This window comes from Aulostomus chinensis, chromosome 12 (genome assembly GCF_037954235.1).
Source record: "Aulostomus chinensis isolate RoL2024-O1b breed Wild chromosome 12, RoL_Achi_v1.0, whole genome shotgun sequence".
Lineage (NCBI taxonomy): Eukaryota > Metazoa > Chordata > Actinopteri > Syngnathiformes > Aulostomidae > Aulostomus > Aulostomus chinensis.
In genome coordinates, this window is record NC_141331.1 from 18,801,633 (window position 1) to 18,829,524 (window position 27,892).

A 27,892-nucleotide genomic window follows, 5' to 3' on the forward strand; every position below is an offset into this window, starting at 1 on the left:
CTAACCCATTAGTCCAGTGACAGACCACAATACCCTCTCACAAACTATGCCTTGTGCACATTGTTGATATTTTACCAAAATGTGGAAAATCAGACTTATTCCATCTCAACCCTCACGCTAAAGTTTGTAGATTTTATTTGTATGTTTTTTGTGCATATTATAGCCTGGTTTACACTGTATCCCACTTCTTTTTTTGGATTTACTATACAATTGAAATGAATGAGCTAAAATGGTATATCAATGTTTTTTCTTCAGAATTGGGAGAATGTTAAAAAGGGGTGGTAATTTCTTCAGATAAGTCTGATTTGATGATGAGAATCCAATCAAAAATGAAAGAAGCCTCTTTTATCCCATTCATGTAAATAATGGTTTTAAAGTTTGAGTTTGTAGGAATCTGAACTCTCAAGTATTCTTTTTTCCCATCAAGTGAAACAACTTTGTACAGACAATAGTGAGTCAGTGAAGCGTGAAGGAGCAGCAGTCTGGCCCAGCCACCCTACAGAGTCAACTCTTATTGGCTGCTTGTATCCGTGATCTCATTCTTTCGATCTCTGCCCAAAGCTCATGACCACAGAAGAGGGTTGGAAATAAACGAGCTGAGAGCTTCAGCCTATTGCTCATGCCAAGGAAGTTTACATTTCCTTGTTTCTTTCAGTAGTGTGGACACTCTAATTTTGTGGTAATATACTTGCCCCTCTCGGTTTGTAATTTAGGATACGAGAAGCTATTGGATCTTAGCCAAAATGACATAGGAAACTTGATTCCTTTTTTTTCCTCCATTCACATTATGACCCCTAGCCTGTAGTGTTTCATTTCCTATGTTCTGCCAATAGGCCTACAACTACCATTCACACTGGAGCCCTTCATCAGTGTCCTTGTTATAGCTACATCTTTTCACCATCAGTATCATCACTCCACTCAGATTAGGGAACTAATGAAGACCATGCAGGGTGTTTAGGTGGCAGCCCAATTTGGTGCATGGACATAATCCTAGGCTTCAACTCCTGATGAAGGTTGTAGTGACATTTAATTGCCTTTTATAGGTGCTTAGTATTTATATTAGTCCTTTTAGTTCTGTTCATTTTATGTTTACATTGCCTTAATACAGATAAAGTTACACTCAGTGGAGTCACAGCAGATGGTCACCTCCGGTCTGTTTTATGCTGAATATTCATGTAGTGCTGAATTTAGCTCAGCTCTGGGAGTGTTTTCCGAGTGGACTATGCACACCAGTTCAGCTTGAAAGTATCAGTGGTGATCGAGGATGATAGCAACATCTGCATTGTTTTATGAAACAAGCCATAAAGCTGGTGTAGAGCACTTGGTCAGTTGATTGAAGGGTATGAGATAAGTTTTGTTTCTTTTCATTGCTTTATTAGTATTATTTTTATGCTATAGCGAAAAGAAAAAACAATGCTGGTGATAACACTTGTCGCCTACAAGCATTGATCTTTTCTACAGCCACTGCTTAGCTCTCCCCAGCTGTGTCCTACTTTCTGCGCTTCTCATGCTCTGCCATACTGTTCTGTGTGTGTGTGTGTGTGTGTGTGTGTGTGTGTGTGTGTGTGTGTGTATGTGTGTGTTTGTGTATGTGTACTTTATAATTCCAACCAGAAACCAGCCGCAGGGACTCATTCAGTGCTTTGCGAGGCCTGCCTGCAAAGTTCACAGCTTCTTAAAAACTCTAATCAGAGTCCTCAAGAGTGTGTTTCAAATGTATACAGCACCACTATCACCTGATTTACCTGTCTTAAAAATGTAACATTTTGATTTCTTATCAAAAGGAAATCAAGAGTTGTGAATTCAGATCAATACAGCTTGATAAGTAAAGGTTACCTTTTTAATAAAAAAAAATATTGTGGATATGAGAGCAATGGCACACTGATAAATAAAGGTCAGTTCCAATGACAGTGGTTCAAATTTGTTTCCCTGAGGAATGTGCTGAACCTTTCCGTAGAAAAGTGTCTTTGAATATAAAACTTGACTTGCTTTACTTCCCTCCTTGTACAACTTCTCCAGAATTTTAGTTGGTCATTTGTCAGTTTTGCACAGATAAATGAGGCCCTTTCATAGCGAGTACTTTGACAGGTCATAGTAGGTCAACACAGGTGAAACTGATAAATGTCCTATTCAGTGTCACAGCCACTCCAATAAGCCAGCACATACAATACCAGAGTCCTGGACAGCATAAATTGAAGGCCATCATTTTTACATCAGCAGTTACTCTGCTGTAACATGTAAAATTTCTGCTATGAAATGTGCTAATCTTAAAAAAATGAAATAAAATGAAGCTTAATAAGTTCCTCAAAAGTGTTTTATATTTGTTTAGTCACAAGATGTTATCTGGTTTATCATAAGCACTCAAATGTTTTGGCCAACACAGGTCTTCAGTACCTTCTCCAATGAGGAATATGACAGACGCAACGACGATGTGGACCCTGTTGCAGCGTCTGCAGAGTATGAGCTGGAGAAGAGAGTGGAGAAGATGGACGTATTTCCTGTGGAGATTGAGAAAGGTGATTTTTAATGACACCAAAGCTAAATTCCTTCTGATTTCATAAGAAGGAAACACTTCTCACAGAAGGCTGTCTTTTCAAAGGCAAATAGCAGGAGCTTTGGTTAGTAAATGGTTTACGATTGCCGCTTTAGTCCACATATTTAAGCAGCGATATTTAAGTTGACAGATGGTATTAGTGATACAAAGTACATCAATATGAAAATGATTTTACAGTCCATAATTCCCAGCTACAGAAATTGATCTTAATATGTCAGAATGTTTACAGCATAAACATTTGTAACCTCTATGCATCTAGGAGACAATGGGCTTGGCATCAGTATCATCGGAATGGGAGTGGGAGCAGACCAGGGTCTGGAGAAGCTTGGTATTTTTGTAAAAACCATAACAGAGCATGGAGCTGCTGAGAGAGATGGACGGTGAGTTATTGTGCTGACACTTGACTGTCCTCACACAAGAGTCATAGGTTGAGTTCAGAATCGCCTCCTAATGTACTATTCATACCAAGCATGGCGTCAGAAATGTGTAGTGCCTTCCAGCATCATTGTATGTGGATTTTGTGTACTTGAGAAATGCCTGCATTCATACTAGAAACAACAAACATTTCTGTGTGTATGTGTGTGTGTCATGAGATTACTGGACATAATCGGCGTCTCCACAATGCGCTGTCTCTCTTCAGACAGCAGAATTAGTACTGTGAATCTGTAACTTTATGAACTTTTTACCTTTTAACAAATAATACAGTGATATTTTGAGCCAGAGCGGTAGTTGCTGTTTTGTTTTTTTTGAAGACAAGTACATGGTATAATTTTTCTTCCCTTTGATGTGAAATGCAGTGAGCTGTGTACTCAGTGAGACCAGACTTCTGGTTATGGCCGTGCGAGATCCTAAAAGTACATTAGTCGGCACGCCTGAACAAAGCCTAACTCTTTTTATTTTGTATGCAACAGGAATCATTGCATAATTGAACACTGCACCGCAATATGTTTTAACGTCTCACACTCAAGGAATTCATCATGCCCCTAGGGCCAAGAGACGCGCAAGACGCAAACAACCAGATCTATTTATAACCTCATGAGGAAGCAAAAGAAAATAGTCTCATTACATCTGTTTCTCAGAGAATTTTAGACAAGTTATTGCCAGCTATACTGAGACTACAGTTTGATTTTTAATATATTTATTCTCTCAAAGGTGCTGCAACTGCTCCTGGGGGACATGCTTTGAAAACATTGTCTTGTCATCATTACTGTCTATTTAGCATACAGGTGAATGACCAGATCGTGGAGGTGGATGGTGTCAGCCTGGTTGGAGTCACCCAACTGTTTGCAGCGACTGTCCTGAAAAACACCAAAGGCACAGTGAGGTTTGTTGAAATGTCATCACCTCGGCTCCTGTAACTAACCTGATTACAACAATCTTTTTGGTGATGGGAATGAGACACGCTTATCTGGTGATAAGAACTAATCACAGAACAGTTGAGTGTGATTGTTTTCTGAATATCCCGAGGTCACGAGTGTGCATTTATGTTTGTGAAAGAGTCGACAGAAGATATGGCATCATGGGGGAATGAGACACTTCAGGCCTGAACCCAGATAATGAACTAGCCTAGAAAATATAGACAGTGAAATGTGGTATTTGACCACCATTAAAAAAAATAATTTCCATAATATGCAACACTAATAGGTTTCTGATTGGCCGGGAAAAGCCCGGGACACAGAGTGAGGTGGCCCGCCTCATAAGTGAAACACTCGAGCAAGAGAAGAACCAGCAGCAACAACAGCACCACCTGGACGACCCATATGAACACTCCACAGAGGAGGTGAGTCAGCTTTTCATAGACCACAGAATGCTCTGTGCTCATCCTCGGCCTCTCGACCTCTCCTAGTCCAGTCCCACTCATCTTAACCAGGCAATGAGCAACTGGCTGTGAGTAAGCCTGGTGTCACTGGTTTGCTGTGGCAAAGGGTGTCCACTCAACCACCGCCTGTCTGCCTGAGTTGTGGAATGTTTACTCTCTGAAGTTCAAGCAGCCACAAGCCCCAGTCAACATTATGGGTTTAGAATATATGTAAGATTTACTGGAGCAGAAGGAATGTGCCATAATTCACCATGAGGAAGTGCACACTGTGCTTCGTAACTCTATGTTTCTACTAAGTGTGTGTTTACAGTAGGTGTGTTGATACTTTTGTTATCCCCTGAGAATTGTAGCTCACGTTAATGCAGCTCAAGTCCTGCTGAGCCTCCTGTGGACCAGCTCTCTGATGTTGGGATAGGATGTATTGATTTCAGTGTTCTCTCTAGACTATGGTGAACTGTGCCTCTGGGAGTGTTGTTGACACATGCAGAGCACGTTCCTGGGCATGTAGGGTGTGTTCGTGTTTGTAGTATGTAATACCCTGTATTGGGTCATATTTCAGGAGGAGCGTTACGAAGACGAGGATGGAGGGGATGAAAGGATTCTGGGCTCTAATTTCTCTCCAGGGCGGAATGTGGAGGTGTTTGAGCTGCCTGATTCAGAGGCCTTGTTTCTGCCAACTAACATGGACAGCTCTCAGATGGCTTTTAGGTTCAAAGAGGTACAGTTTCACCCAAACCATTTAAAGCACATCTGTCATATGTGGTTTAAAATGACAGATACAGGATTTGTGCTAACCAAAGATAAATGGGCGTACCTTTCTTCCTATAGCTGCAGCTCAAACACAGTATTGCTTCAGCCGAAATACAGCACCTAAAGGAAAAGGTAGGATACCTTTTTTAAAGATTGTAAAATTATTCACACAGCACAAAAAACAGAAATACGTATTCAACCATAATAGCAAAATTGAGTATACTTTTTACATGTTCTCTCATTAGACTGGACTTGGTCTTATTAATAAGTTATGTTTTGTAAAGTTGTTATAATGAGCTATAGAAGGAAATTCAGCACTATGAGGAAAACTTTGTAAATGATTTACCAATCAAAGTAAATGCCACCATCTCTGTGTAGCTAAGAGTATCTGAGGAGGACAGGTCACTGTGGGAGGCCAGGGAGTCTGCGCTGGAACAGAAGATCGAGGATGGAAATGAGAAGATCCTCAAATTGGAGAGTTACTGGGTGGAAACGCAGGCTCTGTGTAAGAATGTTAATGAACAGTTAGCTGAGACCCAGGCCCAGTATGAGACCCTGGACAAGAAGTACAACAAGGCCAAGAAACTACTAAAGGACTACCAGCAGAAGTGAGTTAATTGGAGGTGTCGATTTGTTTGTTTTCAGTAGTTTACGCATGTCCATTTATTCATCAAACTTTAAAAATGACAAGTTTAAATGCATAAAATTGTAGTTGTATAGTATCAGTCTTGCCAGTACACAACTTTTTAAATTTTTACATGTATAAATGTATTAATGGTCCTATCAGTATAAGAAGTGATTCAAGATTTTTTTAATGTATTGAAATATTTGGTTCTATCAGAATATTGAAACAATGGTAATAGATTATTTTTCCCTTTCAAATTTTACCTTGGCAATATTGTAAATACCAATTACACCCTGTCTCCTAACAGAGTGGTGAAATCTTCCAACAGAGGCTAATCCCTGGTTTTACATTTTGCTATTGTTTCCTTGTTTTTCTCTTAGAGAGATCGACTTTGTGAAGAAGGAGGAGGAGTTAAAGAAAAGCCTAGATGAAAAGGACAAGTGGTACAAGGAGCAGCTGGAGAGTTTGCAGAACAGAGTAAGATCCCACCCTGAAAAAGATGCTTGTACAACACCGCAGACTTGTTGGAGACACTGAAATAAATGTGGGTGTGTTTTCCACAGATAGTTGTCCTGGAGTCCAGGGGGGGCTTGGGTGTGGCCCCCCAGAGTGGCCAGGACTCAGCAGCAGAGGAGAGACTAAGCAGCCGAGACTCCGTCAACCTCACACAGTCTGCTGACTCACTGCCAGGTACAAAGGATAATTGAAGTTGAATAAAATTTGTAACGGAAGTACAAATGTCACATGTGCATCATGTGATTTATAAAGCATTCATCATCCAAACCATAAAGTTGAGTAACTCCTGGTAAATAATTACCCGTCTTATGCATTGCTTAGTGTATTTTGACTTAGTTGGTATTATTTGTTCGTTGCTCCTGTAGAACAAGATTGGAGTGAGTTGGTCCCTGAGACTGAGCGGTTGGACACCAGTGCTCACAAAGCCAAAGGCCTGTTGGCCCAGAAAGCCAAACGTCAGCGTCCATCTCGAACCAAACTGAAGGAGAACCTCGCCGTGGCCTCGAGTCACTCTCAGGTCAGTCAGGAACAGATGACAGTGTCATATCGCCTTATTGACTGGGAAGAAAAGACCCTTTTTTCTCACATTGAAAAGAAAAAGCCAGATGTAGCAGATAACATGAAATCCAAAGCCCATCAAGTTCTGGTGAAAATGTCATTCATGGTTTAAAACAAATGGCAACAAAAACATGCTGTATTCCCTGTCAATAAAAGAAGTTGAGCACTTGTTAGAATGAATATTGCTTAACTTTGTCAATGAGGGTGGCGCCAGAGATACTCTCAATCCTATGATAGATGTGTAGTATTGGATTCAGTTCACTTTCTATAGAGAGAAAGCCACCCAGCTTGGCATTGCATGATGGGTGTGGCTCACACCTAATTGGAAGACAATTTTTTTACAGCATTAGATTACAGATCAGATTAGATTACATATAACGTCAGTAAAAAGATGGCATGGATAAAAAAAAAAACTTCATGTCTTTTCCTGTAGGGCAATGCAAGTAAAAAATGATTCAAGACTTTAATGGGAGTACAACTTTTCATTGTCTCTGTTGCTTCTCTTCGATGTCCTTTGCCTCCAAACTTTGTTTACAAACTGCATTTGCATATTGTGACCCTTGTTTGAACTTTTTAAAGTTATTTTAATCTTACCACAGTTTTAAACATAAAGATGTAGCTTTAGTGATTCATTGCTTTTTTAAAACAATGCCACATTAACAAAGAATCAAAAGGGAGTAACCAGTTTGTGCTAGTATCACAGTGTAGCGTTTGTATGTCTTTGTAATTGTTACACAAGTACAACAGATGTATCATGCACTGTGAACGTGAATCAGCCAATCACATCTGGGGAGCAGAATTTTGTTTTATTTTTATCTTTCATCACTTCTTCCTGGCATTGTGTAAATCATTAGCGATGTCTCTACAGGAAACTGAAGAGGAGGATGAGCCTGAGGAGCAGGAACCTGTCAGGAGGAGGTCCTTTCAGGAGAGCCTGTCCCTCCCAGTGCCTGTTTGCTATTCTGGGAATGGACAGAAAGATGATCTGGGAGAGACAAGAGATGGATTGAAGAGTAAGCCTGAGCTCTCCAGCAGCCCATCTTTGTCGCCATCACAGGCGGGCAGCATTGAAAGCAGCGGAAGTCCTTCTTTGTCCACTCCAAAAGACACCTCATCCCCGCATTCCCCCTCCGGATTCATGCGCACCGTAAAAAAGAGGGAGTCCAAAAGCAAGGGCAAAGAGCTCAAAGGTATAAAAAGACCCACTTAGAAAGGCTTCCTCTGGTGTAGTTACTGAGTCTGATCATTATCCATGTGTTCTAGAAGAGATAATTGAGCCCACATCAGCAGGAAAAACCAAAAGACGATTTCCTGACTTTGGGTAAGTCTCCACAATAATGACTTGCATTCATTACCAAGATACCACAGGTTTGCACATCCTAATCCAACTTTCCTGATGATCAACACAGGGGCCTTCGCAAGTCAGGTGGCAAAGGAAAAAAACATGATAAGGAGGCCATGAGAGTGTCTTTGGACAGCAGGTACTTTACTACTTATCATCATAGTTGACAATTTAAATGTCCCTCTTCTGATAGTGCTGTGGAAAGGGCGCTGAGTGCTTCAGATACAGATAAATGGCTAAATTATTTTCATAATGTGGAACAATGGAAACATTGTCCCTCCATTGTTGGATATCAAAGGCTTGTGTAAACAGCTTCATCCCATGAAGACTTAAACAGCTCCATTTATGGGATGCAGTGCCCTGTCTGTCTAAATATTTAGCTACACAGGCTCGGCTTTCTACTTAATTGTTGCCACATCCCCAAATGAATAGTCTGCTGTTTCCTACTGTACCTTGGTTAAAGCGATGCTTCACCCAAAAATTGTACCTGGCTGCTCAAGTACTTACAAATGGATGTCTTGAGCTTGCAAAGACATTTTTTTTAGTGCTGCATCACCTCTTTGTGACCCCAGAATGCAGGGAGATCTGGCCAAGTATATTTAGCTTGAAGCTATCACCCCATAGCCACCAACGGCAAGAAAGTGTCCAAAAACATTTGTTTATAAACTCTTAAGCATCATCCATAATCATCCAATAATCCATCCCAGTGGTCAGCAATCCACAAATGATTCGATTTGAGTTTGAAAAACAAACAAAACTAACTTTAAAACTTCCAGTTGAATGTTTTGGGGCATTTTTGCTGTTGTTAACCATCACTCACCATTAACTTCAAGGTAAATAAACATTGTTAGCTCTTTCTGTGGTCTGAAGTGACAGAAAATGGATACTTTAGAGAGAAAAAATCTTTGTGAGCTCAAGGCACCAATTTTTAAGGCATTGAAAGTCAGAATACACTCTTTTGGTTTAATCCTGTTAGCTTAAGCACTCATTACGTCTCATCTCTGATGCACAGAGGGTCAGCAGAGTTACTGGAGGAGTCTGGAGGGAACATGTCTCCTGCAGATTCAATGACCTCCATCCCTACCTGTATGCCCTTCTCCTGGTTTGGAGACAGAGAGAGGGACCGAGACAGGGAGCCATCCTCTTCCAGCAGCAGCCTGCCGTACGCTGCAACTGAAACCAGCAGTGAGCAAAGCCAGGATCGCAAGAATAAGGTATGGAGTTTTCAGTAACTTTCTGTGGAAGAAAAAGACACAGAGGCATTGAGTGTATTTGTATCCAGTGCTAAATTGATATAGTAATATCCTGTTAAACTGTCAATAAATTAGAACAAGATCAGTAGGGTTGTGATGTAAGATCATACATCATAACATAACTGAATCCATGTGTTCACCATCAGAGAACATTTGATGACTTTTCAATGATTCATACATATTGACACATCAAATACATCCAGTGAAAGGCTGCTAACTGTCGTCCACGCTGTGGCTGGGCTGATGTCTCCAATGTATTATTTAATGACTTCAAGACATGAGTGATTGGCGACTAAATTCAGATTTTTAGTTGAGTAGCTGTTTCAGTAGTGTTCTCTTTGTCAGGGTTTGGCACTGAACTGTGTTTCCTTTAAACAGACAAATCTCTCCTGGTCCTCTTTATTCAGTCGCTCATTAGATTTGGTACAGTATCCTCATTTTTGTTTTACCTCTGATTTGAGCTGACACAGTAGCATCTTACTAACCACTGTAGCTCTGAGATTCCACTCCTCGTCACATTCTACGAATTTGTGGTTTCCCTTTGTCATGGGTATGTGGTAGTGTTACAGGATTATCTAATTTCCCTTTAATCCACAGTCAGTTGGGCTTGTGGCCTGATGGAAAAAACAAACGATAGGAATGTCTAATAGGACTTTTGATCAGACAGTTTTGTGCAAAGACAACGCTAACAGCTGGATTCCACTTACTATTGTGTATTGTAAACTAATGCTTTTGAACTTTTGCATAGCACATGGAATAACAACCAGGGACAGTCGATCTGCTCATAATCAACCCAGATTTGTCTGTAAAAGACTGCAGTAAATGGGTAAATATGTACATTTTTAATCACAAAATTGTGGCAAAATGTTTTTTTTCACGGCAGTTTACACCGCTTTTTAGCGTAAAATCTTTCATGGATATATATATAGATAGATAGATATATAGATATTTTTAGATATAGATATATATTCTTTATTTTCTATATTTAAATTCTTTAAATTGTTAATGGTCTTACATGTAAGTTCTGGCGCTGATCAATGGAACTGTACAGAAATAAACTGTTTATTCTTTGTAACTAGTCTCGCTGAAACACTCATAATGTAAACTGTACTCTGACCCACATGAGGGGATCCACACCTGCCCTGCCAGCTCTCTGAGTCAGTAATGTACTATCACCAAAATGTACTTGAATATTAAAAGTACTCGTTATAACAATGTAATAGCCCAGTTTACAGTATTTCATATATCATTTACATTTATTACTTTATTGGCCTGTACAGGTCAATAAAGCACTCTAGAACTGTCATAGAACTAATATTAACACAAGTTTGTAACATTGCATAGATAAAAAAATGTATCATCTGTTCTAGCTATCAAGTGTTATGGATTGTGGAAAGTGTTCATATTGGCGTACGTCCGCCAAAATCGTTACCGATGCTGATATTAAGTCAATGTTTACTACAGAGCTACATCACAAACATGGCTTAGAGGGTAAAATAATTCCCCGTAGATGAGCAAAAAAAAATGCAGTGCACATTATTAAAGCAATAGGGGGCTCGTCGGCCAGGCGCATGCTTATTTTACTAGCATGGGCTGGTGCTAACCTTGTGCCCCGCTGACTGATCACACCAAATAGTCGAAGAGACTAATCTAAAAGCATCTACATGCCTAGCTGGAAACATTACCTCATACCTGAACTGTGTGTTTTAATCAGTAGTACTTGTAGTGGTGGTAGTTTTTGTAGTTTACATGTTGATGATGTAGTTTTGGTGGTGGATGGATGTTCTTGTGCATCATAGGAGATACTTGACCCTCTACCTTCCTGTCACATGTTGAAGATGAATCTCGCCGCTTCATGTCGACAACTGACTGTCACTACTGCCATCAGTTTGAATCATGTGTCACTATAATGTTACTTGTTATGGAAACAGCACTTGTCTTACTGCCTGCAGTTGTATATGTGTTTGCCCTTCCTAGTGAAGAACTGTCATTTGGTGATGTGTGACTTTAGTAAATGCGTTCCTTGTTTCCACTTGTTCCAGAGTTTTTCAGTCATAGATGATTCTAGCCCTGCCAGTCCCAGTTCAGACATCTCTGGGTTAGTTGCTGAACCCAATCTGTCTGGGCGTTCACACACTTTAATCTTCTCTTCCAGCGAGGTGAGTGCTCTCCTTGTTGCACAGTCACAAAAGCTGTGTGGGACGCCTTGATGAAGCTGAAAGGGGACATTCTAAAGCATGCTCTTTGCCCCCCCCCCCTTTTTTTCTCCATAGCCTTGAATAAATAGAGACAAAATAGAAGAGAGCTGCATGTGTGTATTGAAGCTGTGTTTGGTGTTCAAGCCTCTCTGTTCTATAGTGTGCTGTGAAATGACTAGTTTGTACATTTGCTTCTATTAAAGAGCTTCAAACTTGTGCTTCATGTTCTTGACCAGCTTTGGCAGACCACAGAACAACCTGAGTGCTCGGCTGCCTGCTCAGTGGTGTTTCAGCATCGTTGTTCTGGTGAAGTCATCTCAGTAAAACATGCGTCTGAGAATGTCACTGGTATTTTATCCTCATAAGCACAGTTTCTCCTAAGCTAGCTTGGGAAATCGTGAACTATGTTTTGTTTGTTTGTTGCACACAGGCTGTTCTGTGCTGTTTCAGCAATGTCCTCGACTGTAGAGTTCACATTCTCATGACATCATTTCAAATAGCCGTTTGTTGTTTTTTTTAAATGAGGTAAATCAGGTCGATCATGACTTATGTCTACATTCCACCACTCGTCACCATACCTGTCAGCATCAGAACAACAAACTCTCCGATGAGATGGCCTCACATTACTGATTCGCAGTATTTTCTTGGACTTCCGCTTTCAAATGTCCACATGCATGAGACAACTGAACAAACCTTGTGTTTATTTTCTAACATCATGTCATTTGTGTCCCCTGGTAGACGTTGGATGATGAACCAGTAGCCACAGGAAAAGAGTACCAGTGGCAGAACCGGCCCATCTCTGAATGGACCAATCAACAGGTCTGTCACTGGTTAATGGGCATGAATATGGACCAGTACACACCTGAGTTCTCTGCCAAGGGAGTGGACGGTCAGCAGCTCTTACACTTGGACAGTGACAAGTTGAAGGTATTTTGGATAATGATGTAATTTTGATTGAGTGTATGTTGAGTGATCTGTGTGACCATGTGAATGCTGTCCATTTAGTCATTATGAGAGAGAGTGTGTGTGTGTGTGTGTGTGTGTGTGTGTGTGTGTGTGTGTGTGTGTGTGTGTGTGAGAGAGAGAGAGAGAGAGAGAGTGACTGCCACCTTGTGGCTGGCTGTTGATAAATGCAGCTTGAGGATTTCCTGTTTGCATTTTACCGTCATGGAACAGTGGCGAGGGCGGGCCATATTAATTAGTGAGAAAGTTTCTAAGAATACTGAAATAGAGTGAGAAGAAAGCTTTTCTGTGGAGCCTTAATGAAACCATCAGTCATGTTTGGGAGGCTGGAGTAAGAGACCTTTTCCTGATAGTCATGAATGAATGAGTAAAGTCACTCAGCAGATTAACTGAATGAGAAAATAGTTACAGCTCAACGTAAATGTTTAACTTTGTACTCCTCATCTAAACTGGTGCACTCTCTCATTCAGGCACTTGGTGTGTCAAGCCAGAGTGACCGATCAACTATCAAGAAGAAGCTGAAGGACATGCGCAAGACCCAGGAGAAGCTGGAGAAGAAGAGAGAGAAGGAGGTGCGACGCAGCGGGAGGCTGCCAGCCAGCACTGACTCCGTCTGCTGAAGTGTCAAAGTTGATCACCATGCACACATCAGTACCATTATGATCATACGTGTTAACATGACTGTCAGGAATGCAGGAATTTCCTGTTTTACATACTATTTTAACTAAAATTGGAAACATCAAAAAAGTTGGTTGTGCACAAAAGATAAATGATTTTTTTTTTTACCACTATAAAGCTAGAAGCTAAAAAGTCTATTTTCAGATATAATGTAGTTATTGCAGATCACACACACACACACACACACACACACGTTAATGGCTGCTTGGCTTTTGCGTCATTTTATATTTTTGCTAGTATAACTTGCTTTATTCCATGTACATCTCTTGCAGGAACATTCTTGTACAGTTAAGATAAAAGCACTATATTTGACTTTTAAGCTTCATTGGGCGACAAGGTTTTAAATGTATAAATAAGTTTTATACATGTGTCTATTAACTGCATCACTTTTTTTACTTAAATACCATTGTTCATTTTATACTATCTAAATTTTCTACTAAGTAGAATAGTTAAGACCATCATTGTTGAAAGCAACAAATCAAATGGGGACCAGGTGAGGGGGCTGCTCCTGCCCCCTCACTGACTGACTGACTGACTGACTGACTAACTGACTACATGTGGTTGTCGGTACCGTGATGCTCCATGTAAATACACCCTGCATGCAGCTCTGCTCCACGTCCGCCTCCTGGTCCACTAGACGTTAAGACGTGCCTACGACAAACTCCTTTCACGTATGAATGTGATGCTGAACCACGAGTTCACGGCTGAACCCAAGTGCTTCCTCTCTGTGTATAATGTTTGACTGCAAGAAATCCGTTGTCGCATCCTCTTGGTACAAACAGCATCAATAAACTGATTTTAACTGTTTGTTTCTTGACTTTTATGTATTTAATATGTGAAATCAACATCTGAGAAATAAAGCAGTCATGTAGAAAATGTGACCTTTGTGAGACGACTGTTTACACTGTAGGTGTTTGTTTGACTTTGGTTTTTAAGGCTGTAATTATCGAAGCACTGCGGTAGCCACAAAGAGAAGAAAGCACTGTGGGCCCAGCGCTGCAGTGTCCAAACTTAGAGAAACTCCAATTAAATGGTGGACCACAGGCCAGAAACAAATTCTTATTCTCTTGTTAAAATGCCTGTAGTCTGTGCACCACTGCCAGGCGGTGACCAACGTCATTTTCTAAACGATTTACTTTTTTACATATGGAAGGGAAACTCAAACTTAATGTGGCCCTGAAGCCAGACTTGATCAGCCCTGGTGTAGAGTGTGAGGGAACAAGCTGTACCTTGTAGCCTCAAAATAATTACGCTGTAAAGACAGCAAATTTGGGTATTAAGTCAAAGTCTATAATAGCAGATAACTAGAGTCCTGGAGTGGCCACAGAGCGAAATAACTCGTTCTAAGGCACAAGGCATCGCTTTAAAACATGGCTGTCAGTTCTAACTTGTTTCCCTCAGTCACGGTCATAGAGTTTTTGAGCATTGGAGCGAGAATGTTCTGGGAGAGAGTCTGACAGTTAGCCTTGGCCTTTGTGTGTGAAGTCGAGATTCTCCCTGTGTCTTGCTTGGGTTCCTCCTGGGTGCTCAGGTGTTATCCAAGTCCCTGTAAATCAAGTTAATTGGAGACTAAATTGCCTGTAGGTGTGAGCAGTTGTCTGTCTCAAGCAAATTATACCTTGCGGCCATAAATGAACTAAATTGTGAGAACAAATTATATATTGCAGCTTCAGAATAAATTGAGGGAGTTGTATCTCATGACCTAAAATAAACCTTTTTTCTGTTCCACAGTAATTTAGTTTTCTCTGAATTATTCTATCATAATTTCGCTTAACTGATCACTATAAAAACACTTCCTGCTAGTCGGTTTAGTCACTCCCTTTTAAAAGTTTGCCTGTGGAATCTAAGAGCAATCACCAGTAAGTCTTTTATTGTTACTGATTTTATTTTTTCACATGACTCAGATTTTATTTTCCTTGTTGAAACTTAGATCACACGACAGTTTCAATAGGGTCTTCGCCCTGAAGCTTGCCTCGGGCTCAGGTCCTAATTACCCTTTTTTTTTTTGCCAAGGTCCTGGAGAAAGTGATACATTCTCAGTTTTTAATCCTTCTTGAATGAACGCTCACTCTTTGAAAAGTTTCAATCTGGTTTTCATTGTTATCATAGCACACTCTAACACTGTCGATCACCACATACTGAGTGCTTGACTGGAAAACTGGATAGGTGTGACCGAGACTGCTCTTGATTGGTTCAAGTTATACTCAGTAACGGACCCTTCTCTGTATCTCTTGGCAATGTTTTCTCCAGTCGTGCAAATATCACGTGGTGTTCCTCAAGGGTCAATTCTCGGCCCTTTACTCTTTTCTCTGTACGTGTTACCACACGGTCAGGTCCTTCGCAACTTCAACATCCCTTCCCATTTTTATGCAGATGATTCTCAAATCTACCTTCTATAAAGACCTCACCTCAGTGAACATTCTCACAGCCTGTCTTGCAGACATTAAAGCCTGGGTGTCCAGTAACTTTTTAATGTTAAATGATGCTAAGACAGACGTGATGGTGTTTGGTCCCAAAACACAGAGGGATTCTGAAACCCAGGCCTTAGTTTCCCTGGGTTTACAATCGCATGAGGCCAGAAATCTGGGAGAAGTGTTTGACTCTGATCTGAGTTTTTCTAAACATTTTAGCAGTATCACCAAAACCGCTATAAGTCAAATTTGAAACACAGCCAAACTGAGGTCATTTTCTCTTATTCAGTGATGCTAAATCTCTAATTTATGTTTTTGTTTCCAGCCATCTTGGCTATTATAACTCCTTATTCTCACAAGAACACAGAAATACCAGCGGACTTCTCCTATTCTGGCCTCACTGCACTGGCTACCTGTTGTGTTTAGAATCAATTTAGAAATTTTATTGTTTGTTTTTAACTCTCTGAATGGCCCTGCCTCATCATACATGACTGACATATTCACCCCCCCCCCCCCCCCACACACACACACACACACACACTCTTAGATCTGTTGATCAGCTGTAGCTCACAGTCCCCAGAACAAGGCTCATCACAGAGGGGAACAGGGTATTTGCAGTGAAGGCTCCACAATTGTGGAATGCACTTCCACTGGCAATCAGCCAAGCTACCTCAGTGTCCTCTTTTGAAACTCTGGCTTTTTAACTGAGTTCTACTTTACCCGTGCTTTTATTTGTTTTATTGTCTCATCTTGTTTGTTTGTTTTGTTTTGACTTACTGCAATGGGTAAAAGATTTGTGTAGGAGTTTAATGTCTGTGAAGCACTTTGCAAACTTGTTTTTTTGAAAGATGCTGTACAAATAAAGTTCGTTCTTGCCATTATTATTAACTGTGTAAATCGAACAAACTCATCCCCTCCATACTGTCAACACACAAGCCTGGACATCGGGATTTATTGTAACTGTGCTGCATTGTTAAGAAGTGTACAGGTGTTGTGTTTCCACTCTCAGTAATCAACAAGGGATCCATAGTTCTGCTGTCACGAAGCATCGATACATATTAAACCATATATATTGCAAACATACAGAAAGATAATCAGTATTCATTCATTTAGAAACCTTTGTCGTTGATGTGTAACTGAAATAAAACCACGGTGCCTCTGATCACTCGTGACGGATCAACCTCCACCGTCACTGAAGTTGTTCCCACACCAGTTTAGAGCAATTGTTTCCAGCTGTCGTCATCGGAACAGAGCTGGAAGATTGGCAATAAATGTGGCGATATTTTAGCAGTGGAATCTCTCCAATGAGAGACTCCGGTGAGCGGCTGTCAAAAGTATGGTGAACATTCTATGCCTTCGTTCTTCGGATGTATCCAAGATATCAGTGTACTGCTGTATTTTCACAATGCATCTACAGGACGGTGAAGGTACTCTGAAACCATCTAATGAATAACTTGATAGAACCTACATGAGGTCTCCAGAATCGGCTATAAAAACATTAGCATAGCACTGTAGCATAGAAATGCAGTTAAATCTTTTCTTTTTTTTTTATTGTCTGCTGTGAAGAACACAGACCTCCTGGCCGCATTTAAACAGAAAACATCTGCCTTCGAAGCTTTTGACTTAAAAATAAGGTTATGTGTTTCCATAGAAACAAAAACTAAAGGACAGACACAACAAAAATGTACTTGTTAAGTGTCCGCCAGTTAAATTAGTAAACGGAAGAACTGACTGTTGCCAACCCTGCACATCCTCTAACAGTCCTCTCCAGTTATTCAGTGTAACCAGTTGAACTTTTTCAAACTCCACACACTCAGTCGTGCTCCCAGTCAATTTGATGGCATCTAACCAGAGGACATGTGATGTTTGGTGAAGGGCTCTGTACTACAACGTCACATATACGTGGTGAGATGCCACTAAATGAACTGGGAGCACTATCTAGGACTCTAATCTCCATTTGAGCTCTTGCCTTTTTGTATGTGTGCGCTGATGTAACTTTTAGAATTGCAGACGTCATATCACTATTCTTTGATCACGTGTTACTTGTATTTGACATGCAGGTAGAGAGGAAATCGAAGCAGCTGAAGCTAAATGTAACGCCAGAAAATGCAACAGGAAGCATTAATATCGTAACATAATTCTCTCACTGACACACACGCGCGCGCACACACACACACACACACACACAAACTGGATTCACGAAGATTACAAAAAATAATATCTGTATATATCATCTGCCACACGAATAGTTCCAGTCTTATTTTGAAAGGTTCTGACTTCATTACAAAGGAACTTAAGGGAATTTGATTCAAATATGCTCGGAGCATTAAAAAAATATGACACTTCTCCTTGACCTATACATCAGCTGATCTTAGCTTATCGTTAATACGTCACTCATTTATACGTCATTTTATGTTGGTGGATGAATTTGGAGGTTGAAACATTGAAGAGGCTGTGTGTTGGACGTCATTTCAATAAAACCAAGAGTTGCTGTAAAAGACATAATAAAAAGAAAAAATACTGGCCAACCTCAATAACAAACATCAGCCTAAAATGAGAATGGATGTAATCTCCAAATCACAAGTTGATATCTGCGTTATCTCGAGTTAACTAAGCCTGAGCTGAAGATATTTAGCTTACATTTTCTTGAGATGATGGAGGGGGGAAAAAAAAAATCAACAAAGCTTAGTTTTCTCCAGGTAACAGCAGTAGAAATGATTACCAGCATGGCTGTTCTCTGCTTCCATAGTGTGTTCAGAAAATGTTCTTACCGTCCTCCACTGAGATTTACGTAAAAGCTACATGACCCGTCTTCACAAAGATGGTGCGACTCGTTAACCAAACAGGAGCCCACGTTTCACACACCAAGAAAAGCTTCGTCCTTTTACACTGACTGTCGGTAGCTCCTCTTGTTTTGTTTAGTGATGGACGGCTTCTATTACAACCTGCTGCACGTTTTGTTTGTGGTAACAGAGTATTGTTCTATAGGAATTATCCAAAACCTCCCTCAGGTGATCCCATGGGTGCAGCTCCGCTGTCTACGAGGGCCAAAGTGAACTTGAAGGAAGTGAACGTCCTTGTTCTCCGCTCATCTAATCAAGTTCTTCTCCTATTTGTCACCTGTCTGTGTATCAGGAAGTTCTCTTTTTGTTCCTCTTTTACAAAGTAATTTGAAATAGCTTATCAATATTACACATGCACACACACGCACACACACATCTACAAACACCCGTTTTGAGCACTTTGCTACAGGATCCATCTGGATCTAGAATCTACGAAACGTCGTCATATCCTTGGGTTCTTTACTGGGGACGCACCAGTCGTCGGCCTCATGGATGGTTTTGTAGTGTTTCCAGGCCGACTTGTTGTAGACAGGAAGCCTCTCGATGGACTCTGTGGAGAGAGCCTGGCGTGGGACGGAAAGAGAGAAAGAGAATGTTAGAACATCACATGTACGTATTCAGAGGCGCGTGTGGTTGGCCTAACACTTGTTTACCCGGATGTAGATGACGGCATCGGTCCCATAACCCTCCAGAGAGTACAGCTTCAGGTCCCCTTGGAAGTAGCGGGCATAAAGTCTTGAGATGGGTAGACCGTATCCGTAACCAGCCTGAGAACAAGGAGGTCCATTAACACTTCACTCCAGACCCGGGGTCTCAAATATGAAGCGCGTGTGCACACGGAGGAAGGCCTACATCACTTTCTTGGCAAATTTGGGGTTAAAAAAACTTGACGGGAAAATGTTTGATGTTCCACAGACACTCTGACCCATGTAATATAATAATAATAATAATAATGATAATAATAATAATAATAATAATAATAATGATGAATGAAATGTATATCAAACAAATGATCTCAAAGTGCTACACTGCAAAAAAGGGTAAAAACATCCTCACAATAAAAACAGCTAAAACTAGGGCAGAGCGAGGTTGCATAAGGGCCTACTGAATTAAAACAAAACAAAACAAAAGAAATGTATAATTTGTAGCAAATGCTTTTCTAAAAAGACAGGTTTTTAAGCATCTTTTTACAAGAATCCACAGTCTGCGTGCCCTTAGGTGGTCGGGGAGAGCATTCCACAAACGAAGGACCCCGCTGACACTGTCGGTGAGGTGGTGAACTGACGACTGTCACACCTTTAATCGCATTTAAAACTGATTCATGCTATCGTACATGTCCTTATGTGTTAAGATACATCCATGATTTTCTGCGCACAGTTTTATAAATGGGGCTCCAATTATTTGTCAGTCAAAGTGAGAATTTTTCACCAGAGACATTTCAGGAAGCGAAAACACAACAATAGTTCAGATGTTGAGATGTACCTGAGAGCTCACAAAGCCTGGATGTGTTGTTTTGTACTTTGAAATTAACAGTCGCGTTTTAAAGCAAATTAAGAAGTGTCAGTGAGCAAACAAACTGTCTGTCTGTCTGTCTGACTGTCAAACTGTGTCAACAAACTGAAACGGCAAAAGCTTCTGAGTGGACCCTGAGCGCCGCTGCATCGTCGCACTTTACGGTCATTTCTGCAATAAATTGATGAAAACAACATTTTGGGTTAAAAAAAAGGAGGATTTTGTGTTTTTGTTGTGACAGCTCATCCTCTGACGCATCACACAGTCTGCTTATTGTTACGCAGCTTCACGAGCGAGAGACATGTGAAATGTTGTGGCGTTTTTGGCTCGTGACACGTCCACAGTGAAAAATGATTAGTTTGATTACTTGATGCTAACTGCTAAAAGCACATTTGGTCCCCTGCCCCTCAAAGAACGGGCGCTGCATTGATGTCAGTTATGAAAAAATTGACGAAAGGTTGACTGGACATGAGCGACACTAACCAGAGGAACGGCCCGAGAGCCGTCGAAGCTCGGCCGAGGAGCCGTGGAGTACGTGTACGTGAACAGCCTGTCGATCTTACGCAGGGGGACGCCTCCTCCACGGTCGCTCACCTGAGAGAGAGAGAGTGTATCGTTTCACGTTTTCAAGAAATCAGGTGGGGGCCGAACCACTCTCAGACTTTGATTCCCTCATCAGTTATTTTTAAAATCACTGGAGAACTTTACCTTGACGGTCATATCTTCGGTTCCCAGGGCGACCTGTGCGTGGATGTGAGGATACTCCATGGAGTCGCCATACAGCTCCATAGTGGCTCGCATGGCGTTCTGCATAAAAACACAAGAGTTTTCCGAAATATTCGTCATGCTGCTGCAGCTGGTGTTCAAACTCAAACAACCAAATAAATCCCACCTTAAAAAGCTCAAAGACCATGTGGTATAAATGAGAGGGAACATAGACCATGGTGATGGGTTTATCCTTCTCTTTGACTGTCGGGAGAAACCATTGGACTGATCAGACATGACGCATTCACAGCAACAGACTCTGTCTTAGAATGTGAAGATCATAGTCACCGTTGAACTCCTCCAGTATCAGCTCAGGAGAGTTCATGTAATACCTGTCACAAAGGTTTCTGGCATTCTCGTAAGCGTCTACAAGGAGGAGGAGAGACGATGATTGAAGACCTGAATGACGGAGCATCTCAACAACATGCGTTCTGATTCTGACCTTTGATGACCTCACTGACACGACAGTTCGGGTCGATGCTGCCGATTTGTTTGGGATGTGCTGGATTAACCTTCACCTTCCCACCAAAGAGAAGCGCTGGTAAACACAGACAAACACAGTTTATGATAATAAAAGGAAAGAAAAACTTCGAACAGAAATTCTCTTCAGTTGGAGAACTGGAAAACGACATCACACACTCGCCTCTCTGCCGTTCTCACGGTTTGGCTCTTATCTGAGGCCAAAGACAACTTTAGTCTGAGACAGCACAGAAACGCTACAGTGTAGAGAAGCATTCAAATGAGCCGGAGGAGTCGAAAAGCAAAATTGTCCGTGTACAGTTCAAAGCTAAGCAAACGTGTTCATTTTCTGGAAAAAAAAAAAGACTGAAAAACATTTATATGTGTGCACATGTAACCTGCCGCTAGCGTTGCCTGTTAGCATCTCTCGCTCTGTCTTGAGCTCACGACTGAAGTCAAAACCACAAACTTCCAGTTTTGTAAGGCGAGGATGAAATGTTCCTGATGATTTTAAAACTGTAAAAACCAAAGTTAAGCCCAGTTTGATTTTTTATTTACATTTTAATAATTCTTAAAACACAAAATGTAATTTTCCACATTAATCTGCTGCAGAAACATGTAATTTTTTTGGACCTGAACATAAATTTTGGAACATGTCATGAGTCTGGTTGCCTTTTTCTTACCCTTTAAAATGTGGTTCTTTGTCATTTATTTCTGCCGCTTGCTGCTTTATTGTTTTTCAATTACTTTCAAGCAAACTATGATGATCAACCTGTTCGCCACGCACCACAACTATTGATCGCATGTGTTTGGTTCACCTGTGTTTGTCTGTCGTTGCTTTTTTATTCATTATTGTTCACGTCTGAAATAAAGACTTCACTTCACTTAACTTGTAATTGTATTGTCTCCTGTTTGGCTTTGTTCTATTCTTTGTTAAGTTTCAGAGCGTCAGGCCCACCTGCTGTGCTCATGACTGCTGTATTTCTGCAAAAAAATAAAGAAAAAAAAGAAGCTTCCCTCCACTAAATAAACGGACAAAAACAATGAAGTTGAGTATAAAATGGTAGTATTAGAAATATAAAGTTTGACTTTTAATGTTTTTCACATGAATAAGCACATCTCTCCTTCAGAGATCAGCTAGTTTGGACAAATGTGGCAACTTGGCAGCTGTAGATGAAAATGTCCAAACAAGTGTTCTGCTTTAGGGGATTTTCTCTGAGTTCAGCTCACTGACTTTAAAAGAAATATGACAACACGTTTTCTGAGGTGGAGGGGGATCTTCTCACTGTGCTGGTTGAGCAGCATCCTGATGGAAATCCTGCTCATGTAAAAACGATCCAGGAAGTACTGCACGTTCTGGCTGACCACCGGGTCGGTTCCGTACGTCTCCTTGTACTCAACGACACCCTGAGCCATGGTCGGAATCACGTCATTGTGCCGATTACGGATTTTTATTACCGCGTCTGTGAAACTAAATAAAGAGCAGCAAAGAATTAGAGTGTGTGAGTAAATCTATGCTATCCTGTAAGATAAGGTGGCGTTAACATACTCATATGAGACTTTCTCATCATCCGCATTTTTGTCCTTGAACTGGAGAATCTCCTGAAGGCTTTGCACATACCTGCATATGAATTTAAAAACAAACAAACAAAAACACACACACATTACTGTCAGGATTCAAGTGGTACTGTTTAACAAAGTTACAGCAGATCCAAACCTCCCTACCAGCTCTGGACCAGCCGCACTGACGGAGTTCTCAGCAGGTTATCTGGCAACAAGTTGATCTCCTTCATGATGTTGGCCAGCCTCACTGGTAACTCCTGTCTGAGGAAGGCGAATGAGGTTTTCTCGCAAGCATTTTCTGAGCCTGTGGGGGTGGTGGGTGGGTTATAGACAAGTCATCGCTGATAGAAGTTTAGAGAGCTCAAGTTTACAACATATAGATGCACACTGTGGAGTTTTCAGCCTGATCAGCACATTTTAATAGTTTAGTTTTGCTGTATTTGATTGTTTTTAACTTCTATGGTATTTCTTAATATTTCCTTAGGGGCATTTGCTTCAGTGATTGCTTTCTTTTAAAGACATATTCATCCAATTAGACGCTGTATTTGGACTAATATGCCCTTGTATAGTATGAATCCGTTCAGAATTGGTCTACCGAGCTTTTCTTTGGGGATGCATATTATATATCTGTACATCATCAGCAACTGCAGGTACTGGTCTTCTTTTTTCAAACGGTATCTGTATCATGTCAGTACTTTTTTTTTTTAAATACAGGAGTACTGGGGCAGTGCAGAGTGCGATCTGGAAAAAAGAGAAGTAAGTTTTCACACATTCACCATGTTGTTTACCAGCATATATAAAATGTGAGTGTCTTATAAACTTGTACCACAGATTATATTGGCATATATCAGCTGTTAGCCAAACCAACTAAATCTGTATCGTGCACCTCGAGTTTAAAGACACAATGTAGATCCTGGTTATGGTAGACAATACTGCAAAATAATGTGCTGATCTGATTTCTGCAAGTAGCTTAGCGTGATTGTGCATCAACGAAACTATCTTACTTTTATTTTATTATCTCTCAGGTAGTGATGTACTTGGTTCGTAAAAACAAACACTTCATCGGTTAATTAATGCTCAGTGAGATGATCTGAAGTGTGTGCCGTCCTACCAAAATCCAGGAACTGCTTCATTGACAGAGGGGATGGTGAGAATTTGGAGTAATAGTCAATGTCCTTTCCTATGGACACGCTGCTCCTCAGAAACCTTAAAATCCTCATTGTGACCGGGTTATTGATCAGTCGGTATCACGAACACAAAACGGTTATTAATTAGTTTGTTCATAGGCAGCATCCACATCAAGGCTTCGCAGTTTCAGTCAGCTAATCTTTGTTGACATTAGCTTCTTAGCTAACTCGTGCAGGGCGCAAAAATGTTAGCGTTAATAAGATTCTCGCCCTGTTATCACACGACTTTTTGAATTTTAGGTGAATGTCTTAAGGCGTCACAACAGTTAAATGCTTTTAAAAGGTCCCTAGTTTCACTAGCCGAGTCCCTAGAGGTAGAAATGTCATCAAGGTAGCGCGGTTCAGCGGCCAGCCCGCGTACTGCAGCTTGTCAAACCAAAGAGCCTTGCTCACGTCAAGAGGACAATCCTGCGTGTTACTCCACGTTGTTTTTAAAAACTTTACGGACATAGTCACCTTGTTATGTTGGCGCTTTAAAATGAGTTTAACAATGCAAACGGGGGGCTTTAATGTCACAAAATGCTAATCGAGCAAATACAGATAAGAAAAAAGAAACTGATGCGGAGAAATGTTTTGCGATACGACACAACCAATGGCTCCTTAAATGAAATCCAGCAACCTTGGTGGTGTATAATCATAAAGACAACATTGTAAACCACCTTGAGCCTTTTGCTCTATCAACGACCTGACAACGACACCCTTCAAGGTATTTATACTTGATAACTGGGGAGGACATATTCAAAAAGAAAAATTCGACGATCTTTGTTGAGTATAATATGGGATCACATTTCCCTGAATGTAGTTTCTTAGGCAGAAAGGCGTACCAATCACAAAGTGGGTTTGGTCCTTCGTACGTCTCGTGGTTGGTGTTTGGATCTGTCACTCTAAATGTGAGAGGCGGGTCTTGCGGCTAATAGACACAACTCAGGGCAAACCAGCTTGTAGCGCTTTGTCCATGACCGCATGTCGTAAGTTCCTGTAGGGGTCCACGGTACTGCCTGAGCGGAGAGAAACTCGTAGCCACGTTTTTAATAAGCATGTTTTGAATTTTCCGTCGCCGTTAGAGTCAATGTGATGTTGACAAATCCATGACCGACTTTATCAACCGCTGACGTGTCGAAAATCCTCATTAGAGTAACATTTTCGCCGGTTGTGTCAGTTGAACTAGCTCGTGATTGTGGCCCGCCAAAAGCTACTGTAGTTCAGCCTCGGAAGTGCCCGTTTCGAACGTTAACCCGACTATTATATCAGATATAATCGGGAGTGAGAATGAGTGGTGGGTTTAACTTCGGCCAAGCCTCTACGGGCTTCCCTTCAGGAGTCCAAAAACCTCCAGCCGCAGCACCCGTTGCCGGCTTTGGGCTAACAGGCTCCACACCTGCAGCCTCCGGTGGCGGTTTCACTTTCGGGACGCCCACCCAGACCAGCACCAACACTGCCGGCACCTTTGGCTTCGGCACCCCTGCAAAGAGCACAGCCGCCGGCGGAGGCCCTTCATTTGGGGCGCCAGCCTCTACATTTGGCCTTGGATCAGCTCCTCAAACCACCCCTGCTTCAGGTCCGATATTTGGCTCCACAATATCTTCCCCAGCGGGGTCAGGGTTCAGCCTGGGATCGAGTTTGACTGCGCCAGCCGCTGCTACTCCTGCAGGAGGGGGCTTCACTTTTGGGACAGCCTCTCAAGCACCAACCCAGCCAGCAGCAACAAACCCAACAGCACCAGCAACAACAGTTCCAGGTGGCCTCTCATTTGGAGCCTTCAGCTTTGGGGCGACTAAGGTCCAAGTCACCACAGCTGCAACTGTGACTGCTGCACCTGCAGCTGCTCCTACTGCTGCTCCTATTGCTGGCCCAGGTGGAGGATTCACTTTTGGATCAAGTGCTCCCTCCAACCTCACCCTGGGCTCCCAACCAGCCTCCTCCACCACTGCTGCTGCTAGCACAACAGGGCAGGGTGGAGGCTTTAGTTTTGGAATCAAGCCCTCTACCACCCCAGCTCCACCTGCATCGACCCAGGCAGCTCCATCTGGTCCATCTCTGTTTGCTGCTCCTGTAACTACAGCTGCTGCTGCAGCTGCAACAGGTACAGGCTTTACTTTGGCTGTTGCTCCAACTACAGCAGCAGCAGCCTTGGCTCCTGCAACAAGCGCAGTAGCAAGTGGAGGTCATTCTTTTATGCTGAAACCTCTTGGAGCAGCAACCACCACCTCCACTCCTGCCCCACTGACCACAGCCTCAGCTGCAGCTTCAGCTACCTCAACAGGTGCTGCCACTGGCTTCACCCTGGGACTCAAACCGGCTGCCATCACAAGTGCCACAGCCACCACTACAGCCACCACAGCCATTGCTACGACCGCTGCTCCTCCAGTGATGACCTACGCCCAGTTGGAGGGTCTCATCAACAAGTGGAGTCTGGAGCTTGAGGACCAAGAAAGACATTTCTTACAGCAGGCCACTCAGGTGAACGCCTGGGACCGCATGCTGGTGGAGAATGGCGAGAAGATCACAGCTCTACACAAAGAGATGGAGAAAGTGAAGCTGGACCAGAGGAGGCTAAACCAAGAACTGGATTTCATACTTTCCCAGCAGAAGGAGCTGGAGGACTTGCTCTGCCCTCTTGAGGAGTCAGTGAAGGAGCAAAGTGGAACCATCTACATGCAGAACGCTGATGAAGAACGTGAAAGAACGTACAAGCTGGCTGAGAACGTGGATGCTCAGCTGAAGAGGATGTCGCAGGACCTGAAGGAGATCATTGAGCACCTGAACACCTCCAGTGGCCCGGCAGATACCAGCGACCCGGTAAGATTAAGCAACGTTATGGTTCAACCTGCCCTAGACAGATTTCACCTCTTCCATATTGTCGTTGATCTTAAATTACCGTCTGTGTTCTCTCTTCTTCAGCTCCAGCAGATCTGTAAAATTCTCAACGCCCATATGGATTCTCTGCAGTGGATCGATCAGAATTCAGTTCTCCTGCAGAGACGAGTGGAGGAGGTGTCCAAACAGTGCGACAACCAGCGCAAGGAGCAGGAGAAAACCTTCCGTTTAACTTTTGACTGATATGCGGTGTATGTATTTATGTATATTGGGGGAAAAAAAGTTCTACTATTTTGGAATATTTGCATATCTTTTTTTCAGTAGATGTTTTTGTAGGACCCAACATGATTGGAGCGAAGCGTTCATCGCTATTCTTGTTAATCTGCTTCTTCCTTCCTTCGGCTGTTTTTGAGTTGATGCATCATTTTCAGTGCACTTAGCTTTTATATAGAGCATTTAAAACAATTCATCTGTTCCCATGTTCTAAATAGTTTCATTAAATAAATCTTTTTCAAGGATGAAATTTATGGGTGAGCAAAGAAATATGAGAAGCATTTATTTCAGTGTGATGGACGGATGTATTTCTGAAACTTCAGTATTTTTACTTAATTATGTGATGTTTGAAGTAATTGAAAGGAAATGTATTAATGGCTATTTAAAACATGGATTTATCTTGTCAAAGTTTTTTTTTTTTTTCCATTAAAACCAAACACATTAACCCTCATTCATCACAGACAGTGGGAGTTTTTGAGCCCTCGATATTTAAATTTTGTTTTTGTTTTTTTTTACTAAGTCAGGACAAAAACTAGAAAGGTCACGGAATTTCAAAATAATTTCCAGGCCTAAAAAAAAAAAAAAAGACCTTTTAAAAAAAATAAATGAAGCCAGAAATTTTGAAGGTCGTGGAAATTTGCTTCACAAATGCCTGCTTGTTGTTCATAGTCAAGATATAGGGAGAAAAATCTGGTTAACGTACATTTATATTTAGATGTCGAACTGTGTAGCTTGTCGTTCATCACTGCCCTGGATTCTATTCATGTTACACGTGTAAACATTGTATGATCATGAAAGTTTTTCCT

The 27,892-nt window shown here is 41.6% G+C and overlaps 3 protein-coding genes across 8 annotated transcripts in view; 2 read left to right on the top strand and 1 right to left on the bottom strand.

The window, feature by feature from the left end:
* The window catches only part of ppp1r9ala (protein phosphatase 1 regulatory subunit 9A-like A), a 33,366-nt gene extending 16,906 nt beyond the window's left edge, over positions 1-16,460 (top strand). Inside the window, exons 3-20 of one of the 3 annotated variants that reach the window (XM_086220651.1) lie at positions 2,384-2,516; positions 2,814-2,934; positions 3,774-3,878; positions 4,199-4,334; positions 4,933-5,091; positions 5,202-5,255; positions 5,502-5,731; positions 6,129-6,225; positions 6,312-6,438; positions 6,630-6,781; positions 7,691-8,012; positions 8,086-8,143; positions 8,232-8,303; positions 9,177-9,378; positions 9,796-9,840; positions 11,460-11,576; positions 12,354-12,542; positions 13,049-16,460. In XM_086220651.1, coding sequence (XP_086076777.1) covers positions 2,384-2,516; positions 2,814-2,934; positions 3,774-3,878; positions 4,199-4,334; positions 4,933-5,091; positions 5,202-5,255; positions 5,502-5,731; positions 6,129-6,225; positions 6,312-6,438; positions 6,630-6,781; positions 7,691-8,012; positions 8,086-8,143; positions 8,232-8,303; positions 9,177-9,378; positions 9,796-9,840; positions 11,460-11,576; positions 12,354-12,542; positions 13,049-13,198 — 2,469 coding nt within the window. In that variant the 3' untranslated portion in view covers positions 13,199-16,460. The remainder of the gene's footprint in view (positions 1-2,383; positions 2,517-2,813; positions 2,935-3,773; positions 3,879-4,198; positions 4,335-4,932; positions 5,092-5,201; positions 5,256-5,501; positions 5,732-6,128; positions 6,226-6,311; positions 6,439-6,629; positions 6,782-7,690; positions 8,013-8,085; positions 8,144-8,231; positions 8,304-9,176; positions 9,379-9,795; positions 9,841-11,459; positions 11,577-12,353; positions 12,543-13,048) is intronic. The other 2 variants (XM_086220652.1, XM_086220653.1) reach the window with 2 other exon arrangements.
* Positions 16,218-25,066, bottom strand: pdk1 (pyruvate dehydrogenase kinase, isozyme 1). 4 transcript variants are annotated; one of them, XM_086220664.1, is made up of 11 exons: positions 24,821-25,066; positions 22,972-23,070; positions 22,796-22,867; positions 22,533-22,717; positions 21,230-21,325; positions 21,076-21,153; positions 20,915-20,991; positions 20,731-20,829; positions 20,506-20,616; positions 19,164-19,277; positions 16,218-19,073 (listed from the first exon to the last, which is right to left on the bottom strand). In XM_086220664.1, exons 2-11 carry the CDS (start codon positions 23,037-23,039, stop codon positions 18,933-18,935), a joined length of 1,041 nt encoding a protein of 346 aa, XP_086076790.1. In that variant the 5' UTR covers positions 23,040-23,070; positions 24,821-25,066; the 3' UTR covers positions 16,218-18,932. The 4 variants fall into 4 exon arrangements, with proteins under 4 accessions (XP_086076790.1, XP_086076788.1, XP_086076789.1 ...); XM_086220662.1 differs by having other exon boundaries at positions 22,972-23,113; XM_086220663.1 differs by lacking the exon at positions 24,821-25,066 and adding an exon at positions 23,921-24,729.
* LOC147252376 (uncharacterized) lies at positions 24,324-27,537 on the top strand. Its single transcript, XM_086220660.1, has 2 exons — positions 24,324-26,795; positions 26,898-27,537. Exons 1-2 carry the CDS (start codon positions 25,266-25,268, stop codon positions 27,054-27,056), a joined length of 1,689 nt encoding a protein of 562 aa, XP_086076786.1. The 5' UTR covers positions 24,324-25,265; the 3' UTR covers positions 27,057-27,537.
* The last annotated feature ends 355 nt before the right edge of the window (positions 27,538-27,892 follow it).

What these genes read in the sequence shown, in the direction of transcription:
- pdk1 (XM_086220661.1), bottom strand. Translation starts at nt 24,029, where the DNA reads ATGAGGATTTTAAGGTTTCTGAGGAGCAGCGTGTCCATAGGAAAGGAC. An exon ending in GTGCGGCTGGTCCAGAGCTG is followed by an intron (nt 22,868 to 22,971) that starts GTAGGGAGGTTT and finishes ATTCATATGCAG; the next exon opens with GTATGTGCAAAGCCTTCAGG. An exon ending in GCTCTCGGGCCGTTCCTCTG is followed by an intron (nt 19,278 to 20,505) that starts GTTAGTGTCGCT and finishes CCTTGTTCTCAG; the next exon opens with GCTGGTTACGGATACGGTCT.
- LOC147252376 (XM_086220660.1), top strand. Translation starts at nt 25,266, where the DNA reads ATGAGTGGTGGGTTTAACTTCGGCCAAGCCTCTACGGGCTTCCCTTCA. An exon ending in CGGCAGATACCAGCGACCCG is followed by an intron (nt 26,796 to 26,897) that starts GTAAGATTAAGC and finishes TCTCTTCTTCAG; the next exon opens with CTCCAGCAGATCTGTAAAAT.